Source organism: Eretmochelys imbricata, chromosome 15 (assembly GCF_965152235.1).
Source record: "Eretmochelys imbricata isolate rEreImb1 chromosome 15, rEreImb1.hap1, whole genome shotgun sequence".
NCBI classification, from domain to species: Eukaryota; Metazoa; Chordata; order Testudines; family Cheloniidae; genus Eretmochelys; species Eretmochelys imbricata.
The window spans coordinates 11,940,819-11,959,791 of NC_135586.1; the positions used below are offsets into that span (position 1 = coordinate 11,940,819).

Sequence of the window (18,973 nt, forward strand, 5' to 3'; positions counted from 1 at the left end):
GCAAATATTGCATCAATGGAGTGGGGACCTTCCACAACAGTGTTGGTGCCACAAAAACTATGGACTCTGGAGCTGCATAGATAGCCACGTCTTCCAGGAGAGTGTATCGAGGACCCACATGGGGTGAACTGCCCAGTGTCCTGGGCTTTGTCAGGACTGTCGATGCCCTCTTACAGATGGAAAGTCTGCTTATGGACGATATCATTGGACTATGGACTATCTGTGATGTTTGCACTGAAAAGTCGGGCTTTATTAGCTGAATAATGTCCAGTTAGGTGTATCTATGTAACCTGCCTTCCTCGCCCCTTCAGAAAATGGACTGAACTATTAAGAAGGGGTTAGGCTTCATCAAAGAACATCATGGAGATCCTGAAAGACATGGAGCCTTCAGAAGATACATAGTACCATAGTGGATGGTAGTCTCCACTCAAGAGATGTCACAGAAAAATCACCTGCAGAAGCATAAACAATCAAAGAGTTCCAGGATTGGGCAGCCCCTGCAGAAGATGCTAGGGGGCTCTGAAGATGTGACATCTCTTTCAGGGAATGTTAGGATGCTCCAAGATAGGTTGATTCCCTTTGGCTTATGCCAAGGAGCTCAATGAGAGGGCATGAGTGGTTTGTCTCCTTTACAAAATGTTACTGAGCTCTAGGAAAAATGAACCCCTGAGTGGGTTTTAAAGTTCTAGAATTTGAGGGACTGCGACATTTGCTTGCCATTCAGTTTGGTGCCTTGAAGAAGGACAGAGAAGGTACAGTGTGGGATGTAACCCCCAGCTATAGTACCTTCACTTATCATAGGTAAAAGATAGTTACACAGAATGGCCATACTGGAGTAATAAAGTAAATATTTTAGGGACTCCCTGTTCCCTATTCTAACCCCAAAACCACACTGTTCCCTATAGATTTCTATGGGCAGAAATACTGAGGAGCAGTTGTAGGTGAAGTAAAACTCTTGATGTGCTAAAACAGGTAGGGATTTAATACAGAACATTTGAGAAAAAGTCTGTCACACAATGTGCAGGGGTTTTGCTGCTATTTTATTGCTTCTTAATGCCCTGGGTTTAAGGTTTCCATTCGATGACTTTGATGGCAATTTTTGCTGCTCTGCTTACAGCCTCGCTGGAGTCATTCAACTGCCCTCGAAAGAGGTCCACATGGTTCAGTAGTGTCTTGCGACCCTCAGGTGCCTCAGACAGCATGGTTAGGGCTTTGATTGCATTCAAGCGTACTTTGCTGGTTTCATCATTGACCAGCTTCAGTAAAGGTGGAATGGCATCTGCATTAAGAGCTGCAAATTTCCCTGAGCAAGAAATAATTAGACTTAAAATTTGTTATTGACTATAATCAAATAACCACTTAACAAGCCTGAACCTGTTAATAAACAGCCGTGACCACACACTACAAAGAGATCTAGCTCTATCTCCAGCTCTGGTTCTAGATTTTGAACACTTCAGTGTTTGGTAGTGCTGAGAGTTGTGGGTTTCGGTTCAGCCCATCTCCATTAGAGACCACAATAAACCTCAATTTTTTATTCTTAAGAGAGCAATCCCACTACTTTAGTTAACTCCCCCTACTTTCCACATTTTATTTATTTTACTTTGAAAAGAATCACTTCGATCTCAAGAGACATCAAATGATAAGAAAAAATGTCTCAGGGCAAATGTCTTCAGGAATACCCTACATTCTTTTCTTTTCTAAGACCGTCTAAGTAAATACTTAGATCCACTCCTGTGTTATCTTCCAGAGCAAGGGGACCATTTGCAATGGTAGGCAGAGGAGGATTGAAACACAATTACTGTTATTAAGGATTCTTGTATGTCCAATTACACATTCAGCACACTGAAAAGTTACCCATTCGTGTTTTCAAAGTCATGTATCTGACTTTGATGAGAACTTATGCACTTCTCCAATTCCCACTCCCCCCCCCCCGGTTGTTGGGGGAAACGGTACCTTTTAAGCACACACAAAACTACAGGAAAGTAATGGAAAACGTAGGCACTCCTGCTCTCAGCTAAGGATTGCAGGTTCAAAACATTCCCAGGGCAGTTGCTGGTTGTGGGACTCTGACCTGAACTTAAGGCTTCCTCCTAATAGCATCTTTGAGGGAGGGTGGCGTTATAACCATTACTTGCCCTCTGCCAGAGTGAATCTTCCCCAGGCACAAGTAGATCTGACATACATTTCCCTGAGCCAGTGGAGGTAGATCAAACCAACTATATTGCAATATCTAGACACTATGGGTGAACAAAGTAGCTGAGGGACAGACCTAATGAAATGTCCTGTTTTTACTAGTTTCTGCAACAACTTTAGCATTATCTGACCCTAGATTTTTTTAAATTTATCTTGGAAAGTTATGAAATAAAACTGTCAACTGATCAAATGGCACTAGTCTGATAGCTGAATGAAGAATTCTCTGCTTTACAGGAAGTATCCCAGCAGGAGCTGCTTCTCTCACCTTGGGTCGTAATGGTGGCATTCATCAGTGCTCCTGCTGCATTGGCTTGGACCTCAGGATCTGAATCCTCCAACAGGCTGACCAGCACTGGGATAACCTCTTCATCCCACACAACATTTTTTCCTTCCAGAGGGACACTGAGGAAGAGAGAAGGTTAAAGTGCTTTCTTGAACCTATGTCAACAATCATAGAATCATAGAATATCAGGGTTGGAAGGGACCTCAGGAGGTCATCGAGTCCAACCCCCTGCTCAAAGCAGGACCAATCCCCAACTAAATCATCCCAGCCAGGGCTTTGTCAAGCCTGACCTTAAAAACTTCTAAGGAAGGAGATTCCACCACCTCCCTAGGTAATGCATTCCAGTGCTTCACCACCCTCCTAGTGAAAAAGTTTTTCCTAATATCCAACCTAAACCTCCACGACTGCAACTTGAGACCATTATTCCTCGTTCTGTCATCTGCTACCACTGAGAACAGTCTAGATCCATCCTCTTTGGAACCCCCTTTCAGGTAGTTGAAAGCAGCTATCGAATCCCCCCTCATTCTTCTCTTCCGCAAACTAAACAATCCCAGTTCCCTCAGCCTCTTCTCATAAGTCATGTGTTCCAGTCCCCTAATCATTTTTGTTGCCCTCCGCTGGACGTTTTCCAATTTTTCCACATCCTTCTTGTAGTGTGGGCCCCAAAACTGGACACAGTACTCCAGATGAGGCTTCACCAATGTCGAATAGAGGGGAATGATCATGTCCCTCAATCTACTGGCAATGCCCCTACTTATACAGCCCAAAATACCATTGGCCTTCTTGGCAACAACGGCACACTGGTGACTCATATCCAGCTTCTCGTCCACTGTAACACCTAGGTCCTTTTCTGCAGAACTGCTGTCTAGCCATTCGGTCCCTAGTCTGTAGCGGTGCATGAGATTCTTCCGTCCTAAGTGCAGGACTCTGCACTTGTCCTTGTTGAACTTCATCAGATTTCTTTTGGCCCAATCCTCTAATTTGTCTAGGGCCCTCTGTATCCTATCCCTACCCTCCAGTGTATCTACCTCTCCTCCCAATTTAGTGTCATCTGAAAACTTGCTGAGGGTGCAATCCACACCATCCTCCAGATCGTGAATGAAGATATTGAACAAAACCGGCCCGAGGACCGACCCTTGGGGCACTCCACTTGATACCGGCTGCCAACTAGACATGGAGCCATTGATCACTACCCGTTGAGCCCGACAATCTAGTCACCTTTCTATCCACCTTATAGTCCATTCATCCAGCCCATACTTCTTTAACTTGCTGGCAAGAATACTGTGGGACACCGTGTCAAAAGCTTTGCTAAAGTCAAGGAACAACACATCCACTGCTTTCCCCTCATCCACAGAGCCAGTTATCTCATCATAGAAGGCAATTAGATTAGTCAGGCATGACTTGCCCTTGGTGAATCCATGCTGACTGTTCCTGATCACTTTCTTCTCCTCTAAGTGCTTCAGAATTGATTCCTTTAGGACCTGCTCCATGATTTTTCCAGGGACTGAGGTGAAGCTGACTGGCCTGTAGTTTCCAGGATCCTCCTTCTTTTTTTTTAAAGATGGGCACTACATTAGCCTTTTTCCCAGTCGTCCAGGACCTCCCCCGATTGCCATGAGTTTTCGAAGATAATGGCCAATGGCTCTGCAATCACATCCACCAACTCCTTTAGCACTCTCGGACGCAGCACATCCGGCCCCATGGACTTGTGCTTGTCCAGCTTTTCTAAATTGTCCCGAACCACTTCTTTCTTTACAGAGGGCTGGTCACCTTCTCCCCATGCTGTGCTGCCCAGTGCAGTAGTCTGGGAGCTGAACTTGTTAGTGAAGACAGAGGCAAAATAAGCATTAAGTACATTCGTTTTTTCCACATCCTCTGTCACTAGGTTGCCTCCCTCATTCAGTAAGGGGCCCACACTTTCCTTGACTTTCTTCTTGTTGCTAACATACCTGAAGAAACCCTTCCTGTTACTCTTAACATCTCTTGCTAGCTGTAACTCCAGGTATGATTTGGCCTTCCTGATTTCACTCCTGCATGCCAGAGCAATATTTTTATACTCTTCCCTGGTCATTTGTCCAATCTTCCACTTCTTGTAAGCTTCTTTTTTATGTTTAAGATCAGCAAGGATTTCACTGTTAAGCCAAGCTGGTTGCCTGCCATATTTACTATTCTTTCTACACATCGGGATGGTTTGTCCCTGCAACCTCAATAAGGATTCTTTAAAATACAGCCAGCTCTCCTGGACTCCTTTCCCCCTCATGTTATTCTCCCAGGGGGTCCATCAGTTCCCCGAGGTTGTCAAAGTCTGCTTTTCTGAAGTCCAGGGTCCGTATTCTGCTGCTCTCCTTTCTTCCCTGTGTCAGGATCCTGAACTCAACCATCTCATGGTCACTGCCTCCTAGGTTCCCATCCACTTTTGCTTCCCCTACTAATTCTTCCCCGTTTGTGAGCAGCAGGTCAAGAAGAGCTCTGCCCCTAGCTGGTTCCTCCAGCACTTGCACCGGGAAATTGTCCCCTACCCTTTCCAAAAACTTCCTGGATTGACTGTGCATCGCTGTATTGCTCTCCCAGCAGATATCAGGGTGATTGAAGTGTCCCATAAGAACCAGGGCCTGCAATCTAGTAACTTCTGTGAGTTGCCGGAAGAAAGCCTCATCCACCTCATCCCCCTGGTCCGGTGGTCTATAGCAGACTCCCACCACTACATCACCCTTGTTGCTCACGCTTCTAAACTTAATCCAGAGACACTCAGGTTTTTCTGCAGTTTCATACCGGAGCTCTGAGCAGCCATACTGCTCCCTTACATACAGTGCTACTCCCCCACCTTTTCTGCCCTGCCTGTCCTTCCTGAACAGTTTATATCCATCCATGACAGTACTCCAGTCATGTGAGTTGTACATGTACAACTGACTACAGTCACCTACCATGCCCCACCCTTCATTTCAAAACAAGAATGCTGATGCAGAATTCTCTTCTGTTCTGTTTGGAGCCAGATTATTCTGAATGTTAGAGGGCACTTTAAACACCCATGCTAGAGCTACAAACCGGACGGGGAGAGGTCAGTTCGTGGCAGAGTGGTTAGTGTTGAAACTACATGCTCAATGCATAGGAGAGATAGGAAGTATGGCAAAAGACCACCCTGGCTTAACCAGGAAATCTTCAATGATCTGAAACTCAAAAAAGAGTCCGACATAAAGTGAAAATTAGGTCAAATTACAAAGGATGAATATAAACAAATTACACAAGTATGTAGGGACAAAATTAGGAAGGCCAAGGCACAAAATAAGATTAAACTAGCTAGAGAGGTAAAGGGTAACAAGAAAACATTCTACAAATATATTAGAAGCAAAAGGAAGACCAAGGACAAAATAGTCCCGTTACGCAATTGGGGGGAGGGAACAATAACAGAAAATGTGGAAATGGCAGAAGTGTTAAATGACTTTTTTTGTTTCAGTTATTACCAAAAAGGTTGGTAGTGACTGGACATCTAACATAGTAAATGCCAGTGAAAATGAGTAGGATCAGAGGCTAAAATAAGTCACCAGGGCCTGATGAAATGCATCCTAGAATACTCAAGGAGTTGACTGAGGAGATATCTGAGCCATTAGCAATTATCTTTGAACAGTCATGGAAGATGGGAAAGATTCCAGAAGACTGGAAAAGGGTAAATATAGTGCCAATCTATAAAAAGGGAAATAAGGACAACCTGGGGAATTACAGACTAGTCAGGTTAACTTCTGTGCCCGGAAAGATCATGGAGCAAATAATTAAGCAATTTGCAAATATCTAGAAGATAATAAGGTGATAAGTAACAGTCAGCATGGATTTGTCAAGAACAAATTGTGTCAAACCAACCTGATAGCTTTCTTTGACAGGGTAACAAGCTTTGTGGATAGGGGGGAAGCAGTAGACATGGTATATCTTGATGTTAGTGAAGCTTTTAATACTGTCTCGCGTGACCGTCTCATAAACAAACTAGGGAAATGCAACCTAGATGGAGCTACTTTTTAGATGGATGCATAACTGGTTGGAAAACTGCTCCCAGAGAGTAGTTATCAGTGGTTCACAGTCAAGCTACAAGGGCATATCAAGTGGGTTCCCTCAAGGATCTGTTCTGGGTCCAGTTCTGTTCAGTATCTTCATCAGTGATTTAGAGAATGGCACAGAGCAGGGGTCTCAAAGTCAATTTACCTTAGGGCCAGTACCAGTCCTCAAATCCTCTGAGCGGGCCAATAATGTCACTGAAGATGGTGTTCACACCACCTCCCAGCCCATTTCCCACCCTTTTTCCTCACTCCCTTGGCCTCATGTGCTGCCCCGGCTGACTCTGACCAGCGACTAGTGACACTGCCTGCATGGCTGACTCTGCCCAACAACTAGTGATGGTATCTCTGTCCCTCTCCCCCAGCCAATTGGGAGCTATGGGGGGCGGTGCTTGTAGCAGGCAGTGTGGCTGCGTGGGTCTGTCCTCTGTGGCTCTGCCAGCGACAGCAGGGATAGGGAACCGCTTGCAGAGAGCGGAGCTGACCGAGGTGAACGACACATTGCCAAATGCAACCCCTGGGAGGGTCCCAGGAGCAGCAGGATGGAGCAACGTTGGGGGAGGGGCATGTAAATCTCTCCAGTCCGCTCCCCTTCTGTCCCCTGACCCCGCCAGCAGCCATGAGGGCTGGATGAAAGAACTTTTTAAAAAGTTTCTGCGGGCCGCAGTGGGGAGGTTCTCGTGCCACATGTGACCCATGGGCTGGGACTTTGAGACCCCTGCCATAGAGATACGTTTATAAAGTTTGCGGACGGGGTTGCAAGTGCTTGTCGGTTAGGATTAAAATTCAAAATGATCTCAAGAAATGGTCTGAAGTAAATAGGATGAAATTCAATAAAGATAAATGCAAAGTACTCCACTTAGGAAGGAATAATCAGTTGCACACATACAAAACGGGAAATGACTGCCTAGGATGGAGTACTGTGGACAGGGATCTGGGGGTCATAGTGGATCACAAGCTAAATATGAGTGAACAGTGTTACGCTACTGGGAAAAAAAAAGCAGACATCATTCTGGGATGTATTAGCAGGAATGTTGTAAGCAAGACACGAGAAGTAATGCTTCAGCTCTACTCTAGGCTGATTAGGCCTCAACTGGAGTATTGTGTCCAATTCTGCGTGCCACATTTCAGGAAAGATGTGGACAAATTGGAGAAAGTCCAGAGAAGAGCAACAAAAATTATTACAGGTCTAGAAAACATGACCTTTGAGGGGAGATTGAACTGGGTCTGGAGAAGAGAAGACTGAGGTGGGCGGGGGGCCATAACAGTTTAAGTACATAAAAGGTTGTTACAAGGAGGAGGGGAAAAAAAATTCTCCTTAATCTCTGAGGATAGGACAAGAAGGAATGAGCTTAAATTGCAAAAAGGGCTGTTAAGGCTGACATTAGGAAAAGCTTCCTAACTGTCAGGGTGGTTAAGCACCGAAATAAATTGCCTTGGGAGGTTGAAGAATCTCCGTCATTGGAGATTTTTAAGAGCAGATTAGACAAACACCTGTCAGGGATAGTCTAGATAATATTTAGTCCTGCCATGAATGCAGGGCACTGGAGTAGATGACCTCTTGAGGTCCCTTCCGGTCCTATGATTCTATATAATACCTCAATACTCATTGAGGTATTTTGGTGATACTAGCAGTGAGCACTGGGGTTGAGTGCCTAGTATTTCCACAGCCATTTGCCTTTAAAAGCCAGAAACCTAGTGTTCATATTGTCTAATATTCTAAATCTTAAATGCGGTGCCTCACAAATAACTAGCGTGACCAGACGTCCCGATTTTCTAGGGACAGGCCCGATTTTTGGGTCTTTTTCTTATATAGGCTCCAATAACCTCCCACCCCCGTCCCGATTTTTCACACTTGCTGTCTGGTCACCGTACAAATAACATAAAATACAAGGTCCTTGCCTTGATGCAGGCTTGTAGTTGAACTCTTGGGTTTGATTCACTAAAAACTCTTATTGGTGTACTCTGTGGATGATGAATTTAAGTCTTAAATGAAGAGCCACAGTATGATCCTCAGTGCACAGATCTCATTTGTTTAAGAAGATCTGCCATATTGTAGCTCCCTATTCAGCATCTGTTTGGGCTGAACTTAGCATGGTAGTTTTCATAAACAATGATGCCATTTCCATGGAAGATTATTATATTGAACTGTATTACATCATAGTGACCAACTGTGTTATCCTTCACCATACTGCAGTGTTCTATTAACAACAACTTGCATTTATATTGTATATTTTACTCCAAGGATTGTGAAATGCTTTACCAACTTAACGAACTGATATACAAAGTATATACAGGGATGTTTTATCCATTGAAATGCAGCTACTCTAGGATGAAATACAGCAACTATTTAACAGTACATAGTAAGAAATACGACAAAGTTTATAACAGGAAATGAAGAATGCTCTATCCAAATGAAAATTTAGGTAGGCAAAAAATAATTTAGTTTATTTTAACATTCCTCCTCTTGCAAAAAGTTATTATGGGATCGATTTTGTGATCATAAATTATCAGGATTTTGGTTCTACACTGTCTCTTATACAAAATGGTACTTCCAGCAGTGCTGCACTGCTTAGCACCATGCAGGGGCATTAGCTCACTGCTAACATGGGCGGCAGGTGTGGGGGGTGGAGGGGAAAGTGTGCCATCTACTGAATCGCCAACACCAGAGCAGCTAAGTCCATGTATACATCTAGCCTGATGTTATGTTGCAATGTGAGATGTGACAAGTTTAAAGTGTAAGGTGGTACAACTGCAAACTAGTGCATGGGACTCAATCAGTAGATAAATATTGTCTTGGAACAACCCATGTGCATAGTTCTTTCTTTCCGTTACCTAATTCCCAAAAGGGCACGGGCAGCTTTGCTCCTGATGGCCACTGATGGATGAGTGAGCTTTTCCTTCAGAATGGGAACAGCGCCTGTTGCTAGAGCTTCAAAAGCCTCTACACATAGGCAGCCAGAGAGCGTGTCCAGTATCAACTCTTGGATTTCATCCATTTCAGTTTTCAGTTTAAGAACAAGTGAAGAAATCAAATTGCTTTCCACTATGCCAACAGCACCTGCAGGCGGAGACAGAAAGGAAACTTGGACTGAAAGTGCTAAGCCATTTAATGTTTCAATCAACATTTTGAAATTTGCTACCATGATCAAAATGTACCCAGCTATTTCTGTCCCTACAATAGTGTGGTGTTGAGAGATGGAGACTGTTGTAACTGTGGGCACTGTACCAGCACTCCTCCAACATTTCCCCAGGATTTATTTGGCAAATTTCACCTCTATTTGCAAACTGTAAGCAGTTTATAGTTTTCTCAAATGTATTCTCTTGCAGAGTCATTCCCTTCAACCTTATTCTCTCCAGCGTCATTTGCTAAGAGGCAACAAATTATCTACTGCCACAGCTCATGCCTGTTCCTACAATGATTTCAACCCAGGTGAGGCTCAAGTTACAGTTGCTCTAATGTTTCCCATATCCACAAGTGCAATATTTTTCCCTATAATAACTCCTGCTGAGAGATTACAAGAGTGGAATAGCTGTGTGCTCCCTTACACCATTCCTTGCAAAAATTTATACTGGTAGAAACGGGGCTTTGAGCTTCCCAGCCGTCAGCACTTCGCTACGTCCTAGAGAGGAGAATCTTACTGGGCTACAGCACAGCTGTGATCTGCCCAGCAAGCCAGTTCTCTGTGAGGGCTGAGTGGCTGGCTCTTAAGTGTTCTGTTTCTTAGATAATACTAAGCCAACATTACTAACAGCATTGCCATGGAAAACTAGCAAGCAGAAGAGAACCCATTGTCCACCAGTAACTATGTGGAAACAAAATCCTCAGCGTCTGGTTGCTAAGACAGTTCTTTGGTTGCTAAGAGAAAAGTGGCTCCATTTGAAGTGATTCATATGTAGTTGGATAAGGAAGTATGAGAAGCAAAAAGGCTGTCTCCTTATTCAGGGATAAAGGGATCTTTCCCGCAAGTACAGCTAGAAAAGGATTTCAATGACCTTTTGTTAACCCATGGGAAAAACTCCTTGAGTTCACAGTCAAGCCTAAGAATATGGCCCTTTATCAATGTATAGAACAGAATAACCTCTACTCTACTTCTGAGGTTTTTGCTGACATTGAGTAATTTCATATGTCATTACTTACTGGACTTTACTCTCCTAATGCAGAAGAAGCCGTGACAGTGATGTTGTTAAAGCTTTTGCTACCTTTGCTACATTTGGAAGCCAGTTGCTGTAGGAGTACAAAAATGATTAAGTTGGAAAAAATGAAAATTGGAATCATAAAAATTATGTTGAAGGCTACAAATAAGTGATGTTTTAAGCTTGGAATTGTGTATTGTGACAGGACAGTGATGTGGGGAGAGCATATACATGTCTTCCGTAATGCCATAGATCAGTGTGACTGCACTGGGGTGTCATGTTGCCAAGGCATGATATTGTAATTAAGCATGATTTGCATTTTCCTTTCTTTAACCTATTTTCTCTCTCTTTTTCCGGCACGAGGAGAAAGAAACTCATGACCAGATTCTGGCCCAATGATGGAACAAAAGGGATGACTGGCTTCTCTAATGGGCCAGTTAGAGATTCTCTTCATGAAGGAATAAAGTCTGTATCGCTGACTCTCACTGACTTTTGGCTCCTTTGCCATAGAGCTGTGTTGGGGGTGGGCTGGAGAACAGTGGGGATATAGCACGGAGTGCTTTGTGTGCCAAGAACTCCTGGCTCGCAGCTTGGTCCCTAGAGAACTGATCCTGCAGGAATAACTGAGAGCAGCCTAAAATATAACCTGTGGGGGCTGGCCTACATATTTCTCACACCGGTCTGATCCCAAAAATCTGCCTGCACATGTTTTGAAGGTCTTTTGAAGTAAGTTGTGTAGTAAGAGACAAACTTTCAAAAAACAGCCTTTAAAACTGCCCTCTTAGTTGTTCATGAGAAAAATCTCCCCATAAGCCCACTGGCACATGAGAGTAGGATAGCCAAAAACTTCCTAATTTTGCAAATGTAGGTCTGCCATGCAAATAACTATGTGCAAAATTGGGGGTTTCAATGTCAGAGGAGGTTTTGACCTGCAAGCAGATAGAATCATAAAATATCAGGGTTGGAAGGGACCTCAGGAGGGCATCTAGTTCAACCCCCTGCTCAAAGGAAGACCAATCCCCAACTAAATCATCCCAGCCAGGGCTTTGTCAAGCCTGACCTTAAAAACTTCTAAGGAAGGAGATTCCACCACCTCCCTAGGTAACGCATTCCAGTGTTTCACCACCCTCCTAGTGAAAAAGTTTTTCCTAATATGCAACCTAAACCTCCCCCTCTGCAACTTGAGACCATTACTCCTCATTCTGTCATCTGCTCCCACTGAGAACAGTCTAGATCCATCTTCTTTGGAACCCCCTTTCAGGTAGTTGAAAGCAGCTATCAAATCCCCCCTCATTCTTCTCTTCTGCAGACTTAGTCTTCCCTGATCAGATGGCATGCTGAATGCAAAATGTAAAAATAAATATAGTGAGGAACGGAAGTTAAAAGCTCTACATTCCTCCTGCTTCCAGGCCCTGTGTGTAGTTTTCATCCACAATCATACTGCTGTTCCTCAGGTAAGGGTCACAATCTAGGCATTAACATTTCATAAGACAAACATGCTTCTCATATAGCACACTCAGCTCTGATATAAGCCATGACAAGCAATCAGTCACTTTCATTTTCCTTCTGTCTGTTATTACTTTTCTCTTAACGCTTTTCCTCTCATGCCTGTTTTCTGTTTGTGTTTGTCCATTCATCAACTCTTCTTAATTCCTTTCTGCCAAATATTTGCCATGCATCTCTTTCTGCCTTGTGCTATCCCATCATCTTTTCTCTCCTGTTTCCGTCTCTCTCTCATGCCTTCCTTCTTGAGTACTAGCCTAGCGCTTTTGCTATCTCCAATACCATTACTCTACCTGCAACCTTACATATGTCTTTTGCTACATATCAAAATTAATGTCCCATGTCTCTGTGTTTGCATCCTGCACTTCTCGTCTCTTCATATGGCATTGATCTATTTGACTGTTTGCCCCATTTTCATTGACTTTTGAGTTTGTGTCTGCCAGTTAATGTTTATTGATCTTCTTTGACTCAGTCATCTTTAATCAACTGCACTTTTTCCTCTTCATGGCTCGCCATTGGTGGAGGCCCTTGCTATTGAGGCTCTGAGTGCAAAATATGTGTCACACCCACCATCTTGTCTCCTTCTGTTACAGTGAGTTGGCTGGGGTTGCACAGAGCATCTTATATAGTCCAAATAGTGGGCTTGGAGCTTGACAAACAAAGTAGGAACACAAGGTCTCTCCTAAAAGAACCTACAGTCTGTAGAAAGAGGCTGCTGGCTGGACTGTAACAAGAAGTAGTGACTTCTTGAGTTGAGGAATCACAGCTAGTTCCACAATTTCTGTTTAGACGGGTTTTTTAAAAATATTTCATTGTACTTATTTACTTTTGTGCAAGTACTTTGGCTCTTTTCACTGCTAACATTCATCTGCTATGTCAAGTGTTCCGTGATGGAGGTTCAGTCTCTGCTCCAAGACAGAGCAGCTTGACAGGACTGCTACCATGATGAGAAGGTACTAAAGAAAACTGCACAGTTAAGAATATGATCTAGGAAGATGGGCTGCTTCTCCATCCCAAAGGCTTCACTGAAGTCAAGCGATGCTAGTGTCAGCAGAAAAGAGACTGGTTTACAGAAGACTGAAAAATCCAGACTGAAATTTGTTTTTTTCCCCCTTAGGAGACCAAGTTATACCAGAAAAGATCAGGGGACTAGAGAAGTGAAAAGAAAAGGAAAGAGAAATAATTAGTGAACATTTGTAGGGGAGATGCTTGCAAATTAGAGCAATCTTAAAGTGAAAGAAGTGAATTCCTTACACCTGACTGTACAAACAATGGATGGGGAGGGTGAGCTGGCAGCTCCTGCAGCTTCTATGCTGCTGACAAATGCAGTGGCATCCCTTGAACTCTTAACTTTCCACTGAAATACTGGCACTTCAAAGGTAACTTACTTTGTGCAGCAGTAGTGCTGTGATTTGTCCAGTCTACCAGATACATTTGGAGCAGTGAATAGTAACACTTAAGGTTTGTAACAGAACGTACTCCTGTGTCCACACCCTACACACTATTGTAATAATCTTCTCTCTCTTTGTAGTTGATAAACTCGTTCTATTGTTATATCTAATCCAGTGTGTTTAAACTGAAATGTTTGGGAAACTCCATTTGGGGTAACAAAGTGTATGTGTATTATTTTTGTTAAAGAAATGCAGACTTTATATGAACTTTTATTGTTCAGCAGAGGTCTGGGCAGTACCAGGCATACATTTCTGGGGGAAATCTAAGACCGTGAGTGTGTTGGAGTCACCCTGCAGCATAACCAATGCTGGTAAGAGCCAAGGTGTGGCTGGCTGGCTGCAGCACACGCAGAGCAAGCTGGGCATGACTTGCCTGCCAGAGACTGTTTGTGTGCAGTCCAGACTGGAGGTTACAGCAGCAAAGGACTGTAAAGGGCACCCCAGGTTAGAAGGCAGGGTTGACACAAGCCACTCATTAGTCCGGACTGTAGCCTGGGCACGTCACAGGGACATCTAAGGCTATGTGAAAGAAGTGTTACAAAATGTAACTTGCTGTCATTGGAATTGCATAGTTAACTTCAGTATTGATCCATTGTCCTCTGAGAACTTGCATTTTCCCTTGGGCCACTTTTTCTTCTTATTTCTGCACTCATCTTCTCCTTCTCACAGCCCTCTGGCTAGTCCCATTGTCTCCTTTCCTGTCATTTTTAAAAAAAATAGACTCAAAGTGGTGTTGCCATTTTATTGTGTTCTCTCAATCAGGCTGTAGGACAAAGTTTTAAGTGTTTTATGAAATTTTGCAGGGGACATAATAAACACTTACAAATAACAGTATTTTTAATTCCCTAAGCAATTACACTACATTATTGATTACAAATGTCATTTTTAAAATCAAAGCCACTTTAAAAATGTCCTTTTTAATGAGAAGCAAACATTTGAAAAGCTCTAGTAAATATTGTACAGTGTGGAACACTGTAGTTAAGTTAAAGAAACTGGCTTTATCTCAGCACAGATTTCTATATTACATGTCATTTGTTAATATGAAGCATTGAGTTGCGATTTCTAGATATTTACTTGCAGTCCTCAACAGAGCATCTCATTGTAGTGAAGGACAGAAAACTAAAAGAGGAAACAGAACCGGATCGGATACGTCTTGTAAACTGTCCAGCACATAGTAGCTGAGAAAGTCCAACACGGAAGGTCACTAGCTGCTGGAAGCACAAAAATGCATCAGTAATAGGTCTCAGACTTAGCAGCACCTCTTTTTTGCGTCATGTAGAGTCAGTAAGCCTTACCTGTAACTGCAACATCATGCTTCTGACATCACCAGCATTCTAGATTAGGAGCAACCTATTTTTAGGGCAATTGTGTGACTAGCGCATAGATTAAATGCATGCAGTAGCTCAGTGCTTCTCCAGTATTTCCTTTCTGCAGGCCAATTTGTAAAGGAGTGATCCTCTCTGTGCTCCTCTCATCACAACACCCTGATCCACCACTGTATCGTTCTCAAAATGTTTCATTCAATGGACCACTGGAAAGAATTGACCACTGGTGGTCTATAAAACACAGTTTGAAAGTCCCATAGTAGCTAATGTAATTTTAAGATTGAGAATGCAGGGCCCTCCACTCTCCCCCAAAAGATATGTCAATGAGTAGATAAAGGATAGCAGTATGCTTGAACTAGACTAATATTTCCTTCCAGGGTGTTTGAAGCAGTGGATAGGCCCACCAAAAGTGAAAAAGAGCCCACCTGTGTGCACTACTTCCAACATCTAGCTAACTATGTTCAGTCTTCTTACTGAAGAGACATTCTATAGACATCCCTTGAAATGTCAAACTAATTCTCTTTTAAATGCAGATCCAAATCTGTGCTCTGTTTACAGTAAAGTTGTCTTAGAAAGAAAGTCAGTGTCTACAAGAATACTCAGAGAACAAAAATAATCTTTTGTCTGAATGTTCTCAGACAGGCAGAAAGGAATACACTTCAGGGTTTCCAAATTAAAAAATAGATCCTGGATTACATTTTTACATAGGAATTACGCACTAGATCACACAAATGGTCCATCAAATTCAGCATCCTATCACTGACAGTGGTCAGTACCAGATGCTTCAGGGAAGGGCACTAAAAAACTCTGTTGTGAAAAATTATGGAACATCTGTTTCTTCCCAGCCCTGTCAGTTAGTGGTTGGCTCATGCCCTGAAGCATGAGTATTTTATCTTTTATGATACAAATTTTCAGCCTGTCTCATTTAATTCTGAATGTTCACCATCCATATAAAGTCTAATCTCTTCTTCTGAGATCTTGGCTTCAACTGTATATATTGGATGATCATAAATTAGGAAACATCTTGTAGTGTATGCAAAATAATTTAATTTATTTTGTTCAGAAGAAAATGTTGTTTGGCCACAGGTTCTTGTCTGGGATAATTCACTTACTAACTGGAATGTGATCCTCACGTGTTTATGAACTCCCTCCACTGTGAAGATCTTTCTAAAAAACAACATGAAGGCAGGAAACAGATCTGACATTTGTATTGCTTGCTCTGAAGAGCTGAGTTCAAATGATATACAGTGAATTAAAGCATTCAGATGATAACTAATCCTCAGGATCTGTGCTCCAGCCATGTGCTACAATCAAGTTTCAGATGTGACAGATTACAAATCCCTTGTTGCTCCTCTGAGCAGTAAGGGAGACATACAAATATGGAGTAAGAGCAAAGTGACTCATAAAACACCCTGCCATAAAAGGCTCTGATGACATCATTGCTTCCACAAACACCTGGCATGATTTAACTTGTTTACAGAAAGGAAAGATAATTCAATGCATATAACAAAGTGAACATGTTCATAAGAGAATTTGGATTGATTCAGGTCTCTTCAGTTAATAGTGGATTTTATACTTGCCTAAATACTTGTGCGTGTAGATCGAGGGCCCAGACAATCATTAACTGTTACTACAATAAGCCTCTACCAGATCTAATAATTTATCAAATGCTGCTCTGCATTTTCCATTGACTGTCTAAGTCCACGATATAGCTCTCTGAGTTTGGCTGCATTGTTTTTTCATTATTTGTTCTATTCCCTGTGTTCTTCTTCTAAACAGGCTTTGATATTGCATGTAGGATATTCTCATTTAAACCATTTACCTTATTATATTTATGAAAAGTCCTAAAACTGACTCCTGCATATAAAAGTTGACTTTTCACTTCTCTGACAGTAAGGCCAAGAAGTTAGAGACTACCTTGGCACCCTAAACAATTATTTTAAGCTCCGATTTAAGGATGGACAGCCCAATATTTAAAAAGAGAAAAAATCATTCAATTGCAGCCAAGGGATACACTAAAACAAATAAAATAATCATCCATATTTGAGATACACAGGCTCTGTAACTATATACATGTATTTTATTTTCTATCACAGTCATGCCTAGAGGATTCAAATGAGATCATAGTTCCACTGTACTAGGCATTGTACAAATGCATAAGAGCCAGTCTCGGCTTCAACAAGATTACAGACTAAATGGAGAAGACGGACAAAGGAGGGGAGGGGAAATATAAATATAAGTATAGAGAGATAGAGGTCAGTGAAAGGATATGGAAATGATCCCAGGGCTCTTGATGCTCAGCCCACTGCACCATCCACTAGACTACTCTGCCTCTCAAGATTCTCTCTCTCTCTCTCTCTTTTATACGGCATAAGAATGCAAAGCTAGTATAACTATTCATTTTCATCTACAATCTACACTTACAGGTAGAGATGGCATTTTGGCTCTATATCTCCATTTTCAGACAACTTTCTTGAAACACTACCTTTCAGTCTGAAATGTCTTACGTTTGGTCTTAATGCAGAAATTTGGTGGGTTTGTTTTTTTTTAAATTAAGTTTCATAAAAATGTGTTGAGCAGCTTAAGTTATCTAAGCATCGGGAAAGAGTGGTTTATAAATGTTAATTGTTTTTAAACAATGTTTTTACAATCAGGCATTTCATTTAAACAAGAGATAGTGAAACATTTTGGATAAAATATGAACTGACTCTCGCCATTCTTCGTCCAAACAAAACATGAATTTCTGAAGTTTGAAAAGATTTTTCTATCTTAAAAACAAAACAAAAAAAAAAGGAAGAAAAATCTCCACATCTCTGTACCTGCTGGATATAGCAGAAATCCCATGAAAAGGGCTATTCTGGCTTTTCTCCCAGTGTTTCCAATCCAAACTGTGCTGGAAATGGTGAGGTTTCCAGTCTCCTTTAAAGGGCAGGCACACAAGAGGGGAGTGTTGTTTTCTCCATGCTGTGAACAGTTGTTGGCATTAGTGTACAACTAAGATTACTTAGGTAGCTTGAAAAGGAGCCAACAAGCAGCTCCACTCTTAGAAATAGCAAAATAAATCAACAAAGCAAAAATGGACCACATTTCTGGGATATACATGAACAACTCACATTGACTTCAACAGGAATTGCATGCATATATCTGAGGTCAGAATTTGGCAGAGAGAAAAAGAGCACACACACATTTCTCTCCCAACAGAGAATAAACACACTCCATGTTCAAACACCTTCTTGGACACTGGGAAAGCTCACTGCTGAGAGCAGTGGTAGTGCTTCACACTAACAAAAGTGGCTTTCAACTTTTAAGTCCAGCTACTTTAAGGGCCAGAGGAATTAAGGGCACTTCACTTGAGCTCCTTCCTAGAAATGTGTCCTTACAAGTTTTCATTTTCCAGATTTTTTTGCTGTGAACACTGTTTTTTCCTTTCTTTTTTGTGCAAACAATTAATTAGATTACTTATTGAAATTTAGGTAAGTGTAATACTTTAGTTAATTCTTTGATTTTTGTAAAGTGTGTGTGAATTTTGCAATATCAGCATGATTTCTAAAATTCTGCCCTAATTCTATTTTTGTCAGAAAAAAGAGCTTCTTATGCTGTTGATAACAGAGATGGGGGATTTACAGAAGGCCATGTGCTGCTGGACTCATACAAGCCGAGTACTACTTTACTCCATGAGTACTCCCAGTTACTTCAGTGGGGCTACTTGACAGATAAGGAACTACTCAGCATGAATAAGGGAATTAAAATACAGTCAAGAGAAAGGTAGTTTTACAAGTGAAAAATTGTCTTTGAGACAGGAGAAAATGCAAACTATTTTAGGCAAGTATGCCCCTTTTTCTTTATGCTTCATTGCTAATTCCAAAGATTTAGGATTACCCTTACAGGGTACCATTTAGCTTTTTGACTGGCTTGTGAAATCTTCTGGTAGACCTGAGGATCTCTTTGCGGAAGCCTGAAATATCTGCTGACATTTCTACAACAAAGCATCAGAGAGGAAGGAGTTAAGGCAGCACTTTTGGCAGTGGAAGCCACGTC

General features: G+C 42.1%; 1 protein-coding gene across 1 annotated transcript in view; it reads right to left on the bottom strand.

Annotated features, from left to right (window-relative positions):
- Positions 1-1,064: 1,064 nt before the first annotated feature.
- The window catches only part of RSPH14 (radial spoke head 14 homolog), a 213,290-nt gene continuing 195,381 nt past the window's right edge, over positions 1,065-18,973 (bottom strand). Inside the window, exons 4-6 of the mRNA XM_077835301.1 lie at positions 9,355-9,580; positions 2,459-2,595; positions 1,065-1,303 (exon numbers count right to left, since the gene is read on the bottom strand). Of these exons, the coding sequence (XP_077691427.1) occupies positions 1,065-1,303; positions 2,459-2,595; positions 9,355-9,580 (602 nt within the window). The remainder of the gene's footprint in view (positions 1,304-2,458; positions 2,596-9,354; positions 9,581-18,973) is intronic.